General features: G+C 36.7%; 2 protein-coding genes across 2 annotated transcripts in view; both read right to left on the bottom strand.

Moving 5' to 3' along the window:
• Positions 1-4,569, bottom strand: part of Rpb8 (DNA-directed RNA polymerases I, II, and III subunit Rpb8) — a 53,120-nt gene extending 48,551 nt beyond the window's left edge. Inside the window, exon 1 of the mRNA XM_071778156.1 lies at positions 4,414-4,569. Within this exon, the coding sequence (XP_071634257.1) occupies positions 4,414-4,486 (73 nt within the window). The 5' untranslated portion in view covers positions 4,487-4,569. The remainder of the gene's footprint in view (positions 1-4,413) is intronic.
• Positions 4,570-5,300: 731 nt separating this feature from the next.
• On the bottom strand, positions 5,301-11,206 carry Cap-g (Chromosome associated protein G). The gene is made up of 7 exons (XM_071778152.1): positions 10,574-11,206; positions 9,430-10,226; positions 8,815-9,349; positions 8,434-8,733; positions 7,941-8,300; positions 7,357-7,863; positions 5,301-7,219 (listed from the first exon to the last, which is right to left on the bottom strand). The coding sequence occupies exons 1-7, from the start codon at positions 10,679-10,681 to the stop codon at positions 7,103-7,105; spliced, it is 2,724 nt and encodes a 907-aa protein (XP_071634253.1). The 5' UTR covers positions 10,682-11,206; the 3' UTR covers positions 5,301-7,102.
• Between the last annotated feature and the right edge of the window lie 1,024 nt (positions 11,207-12,230).

Below are 12,230 nucleotides of genomic sequence, written 5' to 3'. Positions count from 1 at the left end.
TTGCCGAATCATTCAAAGAGAGATTTTATCATTCCCGACTTTATTAATATATACATACTCACTTCCAAACTATATACATACTCTATTCCAAACGTTTTATAAAATGGTCCTGCCTCATACACTTCACTTTTTTTTTACAAATCCTCCTTTTAACCCTTTTCCCCTTCGTGCCACACTCCCTAATAATGCTCGCGTCAAAATAACGCTAACTTAATAACTGTCTACATACATATTTCAACGGCTGATGTACTCAAAGAGACAAACTCTAAGAATATGGCAAACTCTAGTTATTATTACGCATGTTGCATTGCCAGCAAATGTAAACACGTAACGTGCGGATGAACGGAATAATATGTAACGGTCAAACATCTTAGGCACATCTGTGTTCGTTAATACTTGTTATAATTTTGATAATACGTAGATAAAAAATATAATAGGTGAGAAACTTTATTAGAGTGCAAAAGTGAATCGACAGAACTGTAATTTTATAAGCGTGACCAAAAATTTTCAAAGTCAAAACTATAATCTTTGCGTCGTTCGTAGAATTTGGTTACGCATCGCATTGTGTACGTGCACGTGATGAATTTCTGGATCTAAAAATAACATACACACCGAGAACACACGTTTCTTGGAGAGAACGAGGAAATTATTATCGCTCATCGGCGATTTGCTTGAGTTTCCTGAGTAAATTATTCCCACTATCTTAACGATCGAAATAGGAAAGATAATTTAACTCAAAGATCAATTTATACAATGAACATTATAGTTTATTTGCTATTTACATTTAATAAAATAATAATTTGCTTATATATTTGCCTCTCTCTTAATTTAAAAATTGGTTTATATACATATGTATAATTTATAACAGGGATATATTTGTAGAAATGTATGCAGGAACCTCTTTGAACGACCGTTTGCCTTAATGATCACTCGGAAACAGATTCGAGCGGATAAAGACAGGTGTGTGGTATAGCCAGGACCTGATTACACTCGATCCATATGGACTTATCCCCAAAGCAATGAAATTTAAAAACCGATTTAAAAATTAGCGCGTAGCTTGCATCTCCCGAGTGTACCGGAGACATAATCAAGCTTCCTACGATCTTAAGATGCAGATTATGAATGAAATGCTTCACTTTCCATTCAGTAATCAAAGTAATTAAGATATTTAAAGCGAAGAGAATGAATAATAATTGATTACTATTGAGAATCATTTGAAACAGTAATCCAACAATGATGATTAAAGCACCAGGACTGCGTTACATCGTTTTATACTTTTTTATAACATTAATAGCATTGTGACAATGTTGAACCAATGCTTTTTTTTTTAAAGACACAAAGTGATACCTTTTGTAGATTAATTTTACTTAATTTACTCGTTTAATTCGTATGAGTGTAAAGAACATTCTGCATCTCGTCGCTATGGTCGCGAAACGGAATTTCGCGCGTTCCTCGTACCGGCCAAGCGAGAAAAGCTCGCGAGATGAAGAAATAAAGACAGCTCTTCCATCAGTCGGCGGCGGACGGACGAGTCCAAGCTGACACGCACACAAACGTAAAAGAAAAAAAAAGAAAAACGAAAGCAGAAGAGAGGAAGACGGAGGATGCTCGTCGCTCGTCCTCGCTTTACGACTTGATCCGAAAGCGAAGCCAAAAACGCACAAAAACGAGAAAGAGACGATGGAATGGAGGGAGCGAGCGAGAAAAAGAGACGGGAGTATTATTCAGAGGCTCCCCCTTCTGAGATGACATCCCCCCACGACCTTAGAACCGAGGCTGACCTTGACCGTGTCAACCCCCACCAGGGTAACTCGCGCGTCCCGGCTGCTTCACAGATCTCCGCACTCCGCGCAACGCGGTTTCGCTATCCTCGTTGTCTCCTTTCTCTCCCCCTCTCTCTCTCTCTCTCTCTTTCTCTCTCTCTTCAGCCCAGCAACGCAGCGTCATATTACGTGAGTGCCGTGTTGCTCGGCGCTGCTGCTGCTGCTGCTGCGGGCATCCTCGCTGCATCGACCGGTCGTAAGCGCGAGCACCCGGTTCCATCCCTCACGAAAGAGAGAGTGAGAGAGAAAAAGAGAGGAGAGACGTCTCCCGCTCTCCTGTCTCCTCGCTCTTGGCATTCTCGTTTTACGCTCGCTCGTCGCTCGTCAGCCAGCGATGGGCACTACCCAATTATCGACTTGGAATTCACAATCGGAGAGGAGCGTTGGCTGGTCGATATATACCGTATATGGTAATAGCGTGTTTTATCGAATGCGGAATGAAAGATGACGCGGAGAGAGAAAGAGACGAAGAGGGTAATGGGAGGAAGAGCGTACGCGAATGGACCTGTCGCTGACAATCTGGGTTATCTAAATCGGAGATAGCAATCACACCGATTTTGTATCGTAGTTCTGTGTTGTTCTATAATGTATATTGAACATGAGAAGAGATTTAGGATTTTAGCTGTACTGAAATGCCTTTAACTGTACATGCAGAAATAACCATTAGATTACGGGCAACTGGAAAACTTTCGTAGACATAATTTGGATTATCTTTATCTCAATTGAAAATGACTACGCCATTGCACCCGTCCTCTGTTTCTTTCAATTGTTCAAGTTCTATTTATGTAATGTATTCTTACGATTTTTATGTTATTATGTTATAACGTCATAATTAATGGCAATTTGCACGATTCTAATAAGAGTAATAAGGGGACATGATCAACAACGAGTGCTTTTACTTCTTCTCAACTATTTGTAGAATTATATATTTCGAGAAAAAAATATTAAATGTAGCAAAAGTATGCGTGTATAAAAACACATCAATGTTAAATTTTTTATACAGCTGCATATATGTCAGTCGTGCAAAATATATATCACTTTTCAAATTATTCAAATCAATTATTCATCTCAAAGACACAATTAATATGACGAATATCCTAATGTCAACCGTACCAAACCAAACAATTTTTTTCTCAATGAAGCATTCTGCCAAATATTGTTCGAAATACACGTCGATTATAAAAAAAAGTCATTTAATACATCGATAATCTTTATGCGGCAAAGTTGATAGGGCGTAGTACACACAGCCACAGAAGATCCAATATATTCCGGCAGAGAATTCGGTCATGGTCGCCTCCTCCGATCTACGTCGCTCTGCAAATTCCACTCTCTCGCGGTCCACGAGCGAGCGGCAAAAACGTAGAGCGGAAAGACCACGTTATCAGGGCCGCGAGGTCCTTCGAGATGAGTACGCGGAGGTATCGACACCTGTCGTACGCAAACGCGCCGATTTAAAAATGTCTTCCGGGACGAAGGAAGAAAACGGACGCAGGTCTTGTCAAAAATAACGATAAGTCGTAATATCGTTTTTTAAATCAAAACCGAAATTTTCCAAACGAGAATCATATTTGAAGAAATAATTAGCCGATCGTTTTCAATATCTACAGAATCAAAATCTCTCTCTGGAATGGAATCTTTACTTCATAAGGAACATTGAAAATCATGAAGAGCGTTGAGAAGCTTTGGCAAAACAAATTCCGTGTATATATTTTATATTTTCGACAAAGAGAGAGAGAGAGAGAGAGAGAGAGAGAGAGAAATAGCAAAACTACAATATTTATCTATGAATTTCATCACTTATTTAGCCGCTATTGTCTGCGTTCAAATAACACGCCACTGATACGCCGGTTCAACTGTGCCGATCGACGAATAGGATCAGCATCAGCATCGCGCGCGAGATTACTTTTTATTTAGAATGACACATTCTCTCTCTCTTTCTCCGCGTGTCCGTGAATGAATGTACCACTGACAGGGTGACAGGTCCGTGGTTCGATCAGTTTGATCCCGACCTTCATCCCGCGTATTCCTCGATTAAGGGCCGGTTGTTCCAACCTATTGGTAAGCTGCCTGATAGTTAAATCACATGTTTATCTTCGTCCAATGTAAAGGATAAACAAAGACATACATATGATTTAACTATTAGGTAGTTTACCAACAGGCTGGAACAACCGGCCCTAAGAGGAGTATTCCCTGTTTAAGGGGAGGAAAAGGGTTTAAAATTATTCTACATGTTTATGGCCTGTTTATGACCTGAGTAACACTCGATGCCAGTTAATCACTAGCAATAAGAAGCTAAGCTAATTAACATTGCGTAGCCATCGGCCGTGATAGCGAGCGGAGTGGAACGGAGGTGGAGCGGATAAGATTCGTTTGAGATTTTGTGAGATCGAGAGCAATCGAAAGTACTCAGCTGTTAACCATGTGCCATGTGCTCGTCGTGCCGGCGCTATCGGCAAGGTCGGACGTCGGACAGGACAGCTCGCGAGTCGCGAGAGACACTGTCATTCTGGCAATGAAAATGGTGCGCGCAAGTCGCCGCGGCAAGTCGAAACGCGAACACGTCGAAATGTAAACTCTGATATAAACTCACCCCTGTCGAATTTCTTGCCCTCCGGATCGATATCTTTCACGTTGAAAATATCCTCGAACAACACGCCCGCCATGTTGCTAAACACTGACTCACTGACTGCCCTGCACTCTGACGACTGATAGATGAAATGTCGCGTGCCAGTGTGTACAAACTGTTCCGGGACCCCCTGGCCCCTGGCCCTGGCGGCTCTGCGACCTGCGTCACTCTGCGTTCAGCAATCAGCTACAGAAAGATACTTTTTGCAACTGTTGTAAAATTCGTTAAACTGATCGGTGTATCGTGTATGTAAACCCTTAGCTTCGGCCGAAAAGGCCGAAATTAAAAACATACACCAATCAGATTTACAAATTTTACAACTGTTGCGAAACAGTTTTCTTTGATGCTGAATGCAGCCATTGTCTCGACTTTAAAATTAGAAAATTTTACATGATTATTACAAAATATAAAATCAATTACAGAAAAACTTTTGACCGCAACATTTTCAAAGAAACCTTACAAACGAAAATATATGATGGCAAAAAGTTCTGATATTATACTGGAAACAATTCAATAAATAAATTGTAATCTTTAATTAACACACACACATTTATGAATTAACATAATAAGTTTTGTAAAAATTATTTCTGTAATTTTTTCGCCAAAATTTTATTCTTAAAAATTTACGAAACTTGTGAAACTATAATCTTTATTTACTTCGTTGCTGTAATAATGTAATACATCTGCGATGTTTTCATGAATCACACACGCATCTCCTTTGTGCGTTACTCATCTTGTCATCCTTTATCAAAGATGAACCGACCTCTCGCGGCGAGTAAATAATAGCGCTAATAACATAAATTGTTTCAAAAATAAAAACTACAATTAAAGAAACTGACAATTAACAGCACTTCCTTACACAATACATATATAATAATACGCAATAATAAATAAATATTGAAGGAAATCCTTTTGAAGATTACATAGCCGCATACAAACTCATAAATAAATTAACAGACATCAATTCCTATATTAATATTTTATCCTACTGAAAGAATCAAAAACAATTCCTAATCTGGAAAAAGAAGAATGTTATTTTATGGAATTACGAAGGCGTCAGTTTCTTTCCAGACTATACTGTGTTATGCATTATTGACAAACCTGAACAACACCCGTTGATTTCAAACATCAGATAATGGATTCCGCGAAAAGAATAGAATAATAGATGATCTTTCGTCGTCTCTATTTACGTCCGTGACGTGCAATTCGTGATGTCAATGTCGCGGTCGCCGCGATCTCGATAGTTTTGGAAAGACGGAAACGAGAAAACGCTCACGCGAGTGAGCTTGTAAATTTGTCGAAGCCATAGGTATATTGTTGACGCGAGGAAACAGTTCCGGCAATAAGCCGAAGATCGATGCAATCAAGAATGAACGACACTTACTGGGATTATTCGGAAGGCCTTGGTGCCATAGCTCGCGAACGTATTAAGCCCCGGACACACAAACCGACGGAAGACGTAAGACGTAAATCGTAAGGAAATCCACTAATCAGAGTCGACTATTCCCCTCTTCTTCCCTCTTAAAGAGGGGAATAGTCGACTCTGATTGGTGGATTTTCTTACGCTTACGTTTTACGTCCTTACGGCATTTTATGTGTGAAGGCCTTTAACAGGGAGAGCCTAAGCCGCTAAGCGGACCATCGTCAGTTTTTACGCAGCGATGCCGCGTAATTTTGACGAGTGTGTTTTGGGGAGAATCATAAATCGTGCCTCGATGTAATGACACATATCGGCGCGGTACATTATATTATATTATAAAATTACATATTTCCGTAAGATATAGCTCATTTAGATTCGCGAAAATTCAGCATCTTAAAAAACGACAAAGTATCAGGATATAATATATACATAATCGGTAAGGAGATCGCGCTATATAAAATTCCGAGAATTAAAAAAAAACAAGATTCCGAGAATTCTTTTTAGGATTTTACAATTTACAATATATTATAATAGTATGTATGTACATATACATATACATACATACGTATATCCTATTGTCCTGTAGACTACGCTTCCATTGAGTTCTTTTTTTTTTCCAATGAGCATTGGGTTCATTTACAATTTAGATAACTCCTGCCATCTGTGGTCCGAATCGGAACTGAAGTATCGATCGTCGCTGTTTGTAGAAGGCTCATTGGTTCCCGGTCTTTTGGCCCATGTGCGGCACATAATAAACATATGCACACATACGAGACAACACAGTCATCAAAATTCAGCAATTTCGAAAATAAAAAGTTAAGGCGTTAAATAATTAATTAAAGTATTATTACGTAAAATTACATACTTTACTTCGTCTACTTTGTTAATTTTTTAAACAAGTTTAAATAATTCCTAGATAGAATTTAACAAGAGACCAAACATGATGTCCTTTTCTTTTCTATGTTAAAATGAGCACTATAATCACATTAAATTTATTTAAAATGTAAAAAAATTTTCTAATCTAAAATATATGTACATATACATTATACATATATTGTAAACTATTTACTCTATAAACATTTCGATGTTAATTTCTTCTTTTTTTCATTTTAATATTTTCGAAATTTTCGGAATTAGAAAATAACAAATACATAAGTGCATATTATTAGATGCAAAATATAAATTTATATCAAAATTCAAACTGTATATATGTATTTACAAATTGTGCGTTATTTAATCTTCGTTTTCATTGTCGCTCTCCTCATCAATTTCCGTTCCTTCAGAAACCATATCTAATTTTTGTGTGAATTGCTGAACATATTTGAGCAATCGTTTGTCGTATTTCATCACCTGCCATCAGATGTTAAATCGCAGTTAATACACATGTATATCACATCAGCAAAATATGTATTTAAACTATAAATATTTTTGTAATTAATAAACTATATGAAAGATTTGATACAGAAATATGAAAAGAATTGACATACCATTTTCGTGACATTTTTGATAGCTCTTTGCAGATTTTGTTTTGACAGATCATCCTCGATTTGAATGGATAAATTTGTCAAAGATCTAATAAGAATTTCTTTATCTATCTTGCTCTCTGGATTTAAGATCTCAGCCAGTATAGCAAACGCAAGGTTGTTGTGCGTATAAAACGTTTGTCCGTTGGTTTTCTGACATCCTCGTCTAGTTAAGCTCAGTATAAATCTAGATATGTGATACGCATTAATCTCCCGTAAAGGGCTAATATCCGGTGCGTTACAAAGAACTTGTAATGTCGGAAAGTATGCGCCTTCGAGCATTTCTTGTGCCTCGGGCGTTACAAAATTGTCAAAAAAAGAGCTCAAACATTGACGAAGATAGATGTCATCGGCGTTGACTGGATTATAGCACATAATTATCAAACGCGATATTAGATTACTGCTATTAATTCGTTGGTTAAGCAATAATTTGCAGAGCCCTTCCGCTGCAATAGTGCGCAAATCTTGATTCTGTAAATATTCAAAAATAATTTACTGCATAGAGACATTTTATTCAATTTTAGAAATTCAAAGATATTATTATTTACCGCGTTGGTTAGCAATCCTGTTAAGATTTTAATAAAATTACAAGGGCCTTCCTCCACTTCAGCCCGCTTACTTATAGAAATATTACTATCCTCATGTGTATAAAGCGAGCGAGTCTTTTCAGATCTATTCTCCATGGAATTCTCTTCTGGGGATTGCAATATATCAAAATATTCGAAACCATACATAAGTAAGAGATCGAATATTCCTTTCAAGGAGACTACCCATATTTCTTGATTTTCTTGCTCAAGAGAAAATTGATAAAAAAATATCATTATGTGTTTCTTAGCCAATTCTTTGTCTAAAATGCAATAAACGCCTAATGTCTTTAGCGCCAGTATATGTACACTATCGTCAGAATGCTAAAATAATAAATTAAATTAAGCTATAATAACTGACAATAAATAAAATACAATGTAAAATTTGATTATATATGTATACGCGCGTGCGCGCGCGCACGCACACACACACATCGTAAAATCTATGCACACTTACATCAAGACTACTTAAAACAAAACACATCAAACTTCTGAGTGTGGGTGTTAATACACGAATAGATTGCATCGCAACATATAAAATATCGAGACATTTCACCATAGTTGCGGTATCATTTTTCTCCTCCCGCATATTATCTTCAGTTAATATAGCTTCGGGTATTTTAGATAAACGACTTATCTCCTCTTTCAAGGCATTAATCTTTTCTTTAAGGCTGTCAGCTTGTAGAAAATTCTGTTCCTTGATCGCTTGATACAATTCCTCTTCGAGTTCTAACATCTCGACTTTTAATCTAGCTTTCTAAATTAAAAAGAAAGTAAAAGAATTAGAGATAATTTATGAATACATCATTTTTTAACAGCACTGGATTTTAATACTCACTTGCATGTTGTTCTCATGCTGCTGTTCTCCAGTAATTTGCTGAGTGACTGCATTTTCTTTCAAAGGTAACCTAGTCTCGCTAATAACATTAGCAATAGCATTAAGCATATTACTGGGCTCTGGTATCACTTTTGCCAAATGACTTACTAGACACTCAATTATTTTAGTGGAACAATGATCGCTCATTAAAGTGTTTATTATCACTTCGTTTAGATTCTTCCTGCCCACCTCATCTGAGAGATCATATGTTGTAGATATTTCAAAAAGTTGTAGTAAAATAAACTTGTGACTCTCTTTTTCCCACGTTTCGTGTGATTGAGAAGATATGAAAGTAATAAAATCGCATATATATTTGCAAAATTCTGATAACTCTGGAATAATTAATTCCAACTCTTCCGTACAGGAAAGACGTTGGAGATGTTGTATTATACACTTCCAATATAAAACATTTTCATTTGTTAAACTTGTCAATGGAATCAATCTTGTATTTTTATCTATCGTTACTTGCGCCAATAAAATCTTTAAATCAGCGTTTCTGTATGGAAAAAATAATATTTAATAAAATATACATGCCAGTTTTATCAGTATGTTATTTTGCTTATGATGTACACTTACTTGAATAGTACCCGTAGAGCTAAAGTTGCAGTCTCTGTTCCGATTCCAGCATCCAGTGCATGAATAAGATTCATATACTCTCCCTTGAAATATCTTAACCATGCTGGCAACAAAACATTGTTTACGCATGTTCTAACAGTTTCAGATCTATCTTTGAGCCCATCCTTCAATAAACGCTCTCTTTGCTCAATAGTCAAGGAACGCACTGTGACTTTACTGATAAATTCATATGCTTTCTTGCGCACAGAATCATCGATATCTCGCGTTCTTATCAATGCGGCTTGTAAAGTTTTCTGATTTTTGCCCATAGTAGCGAGAACCGCTTTACGAACTTCAGCATTTGGGTCTTTAGATACATGAAAGAGATACATTTTTATTACAGGGCATTGTTCATCCGATGGATCCTGCAACCTGTACAAGGCAAAAACAGCCTGTGCCCTGACTTTAGGCGACTTATCCAACAATCGATCCATCATACTGACTGTAATTTGGTCACATAGATTGTCGTCCATGAAAGCGTTATCGCCCATGGAGTTTAAGAGCATGTTCAGAAAATGACATATTCGAAACCTTACTCCTTTATCCTTAGCATTGTGACTCGATAAAAGAAATTCAAATAGCCTGTTGAGAAATGGTGACATCGGTTCTGTGGTTTCACTCTCCAAGGATCGATAGAAACTCATACAGAATTTAGCACAAAACTCTAATGTGTTTACAACATATGGATGTTGTTGCGACGTTGAAAGAGGTACTTTCAAACACCAGACAAAATATTCCCAGAATGTATCTAAATCGACCTAAAAAAAATTAATACATCATAAAATGCCATTTGTTTCAACAAGATATAAAATATATATGTATATACAAAGCGAATATTATTCTAAACTGTTATGTATGTATAATCAAATGAAATGAATTTTAAATCATATTACAGAGATCATTATAAATCTGTCGAGAGTACTAAAGTCGATACAAAATCAAAACATTCCACAAAGGCTGGGTTCGTCTTGACGCTTTCAGCGCTGTAAGCATCATTCTATCTTTGTTGCACATCGAACATCAAACGAAGATAAAGCGATGCTTTCAGCGCTGAAAGCGTCAAGACGAGAACGCAGCCAAAGAGCACTCACGAGGAGAAACTCACCTTCTCGTACAACTTTGTGAGCCTCTTCATATACTGTTGATGGTCGGTTTTATTGAATTGCACTTTGTGAAATATGTTCTTCATGCTATCTTTGATCGCCGGAGCCATATTTATCTTTTAATGTAGGAAACTCGAGAAAATCGTAGTAGCTGAATACGTTACAACCTAAATGTCCTGTGACCTGTGCACAGACGTACGTTAACTTTTCAAATAAGCGTCAGTCACGTCAGTGTCAGTGCGATTAGTGCCATCTATTGACCATGAGGCTTAATCAAGTTGTTATCGACGAATGATTAAAACGATCAACTAAATTTATCGCCATCTTTCGGAACTCACTTGAGTTTATCATCTTATATAATAATAATTTTATTCATTGTCACATTGTCAGTCGTTAAAGTAGGAATCGATTATATCAACATTTTTCCATCACAATTGCTCTCTTATTAGCGCTATAAATAATTATTAAAATTATGACGCAAGAATATCACAACGAAACCTAAATAGATATATATACGTATGCGCGTGTATCCATATATCCAGTTTAAATTCGAAACGATGAAATTTATAAAATCACACATTTCTGTGACAGTAAAATTTATAAGAGATTTGTGCGAGATAGGATTGTAAATAAACATTTTACAGAAGCAAATCGAGAACCAAAATTTAAACATCATAATATAATCTATATTATTATTATTATTATTTTTACAAATTTACAAGTCGCAGATACTTTCTCGAGAATACTTCTGCCTGCAAATTTGAACGATTCGTCAATAATGTCAATATCATTATTTCTATTTATTTGAATATCTCTGTCAACAATAATAATAATAAAAACTACATAATAACAAAAAGTACTTAACGACAATAATAATTGCGAGCTGATCGCGTGCACATTGTTCCTACAACTGCAGTTTCAAAAAATAGTGCGGCATTGTAAATTATTCGACGGTTGTCACGATCGAAGAGGAAAGAGGAAAGATAAGGAAAATGGGAGGCCGCTCTATTAATTATGTATTTTTTATTTAACATCAAAAGTAATGACACTTGGGTTGTATTTGTATCAGTTTGCGATGTAATTCGCGTGCGTGTATGTTACGTGTGTATATGTGTATTGCGTGTAAAAACAAAACTTATATAGAATAATAATTAATTAATTAATTGCGAAAAAGAGAATCGTCAATCCAGGAGATAGAGATAGCTGCTGAAACGGGGTGTAATAAAGTGTCTTTTTTTCCGAGCATCTTTCTAACCGGTGTTTCTCTACACGCGATGTATAAAGTATGCAATGTGGACGTGTGGGATGTACGCGACGTTTTAAACGCACAAAGAGGAAAACAGAAAAGAAAAGAAAAGAAAGAAACAGGAAAGTAGAGTACGGTAGGCCTGTGACAAAAAAGCGTTCCCTTCGCCAAGGATGAGACCGCCTTTCGGTCGAGGTCACCGCCGTTCGCGCGTGCGATCTGTTTATTCGTTTTCAATTATTTAAAATATGTACAGTATTAATAAAACGTCATCCGCCTTCCTTTCTTCCTTTTTCTTCTTTTTTTTCATATTTTTTAAAGATTTGTTTTTCTTTAATCGTTCAATGATTCCGACGCGGTATGCGGCGGGCTGTGCAGGCGCGCGGCGTATCAAAATGCACCGAGCATTTCCC

The sequence above is a fragment of the Temnothorax longispinosus genome, chromosome 5 (assembly GCF_030848805.1).
Source record: "Temnothorax longispinosus isolate EJ_2023e chromosome 5, Tlon_JGU_v1, whole genome shotgun sequence".
Lineage (NCBI taxonomy): Eukaryota > Metazoa > Arthropoda > Insecta > Hymenoptera > Formicidae > Temnothorax > Temnothorax longispinosus.
This window is presented reverse-complemented; position numbering and strand designations above follow the sequence as displayed.

Bases quoted from the DNA above. Each gene is read 5' to 3' on its own strand.
- Cap-g (XM_071778152.1), bottom strand. From the start codon at position 10,681: ATGGCTCCGGCGATCAAAGATAGCATGAAGAACATATTTCACAAAGTG. The intron at 10,227-10,573 runs GTGAGTTTCTCC...AATTTTTTTTAG, and splicing joins TCACAAAGTTGTACGAGAAG to GTCGATTTAGATACATTCTG. The intron at 7,220-7,356 runs GTATGTCAATTC...ATCTGATGGCAG, and splicing joins TCAAAAATGTCACGAAAATG to GTGATGAAATACGACAAACG.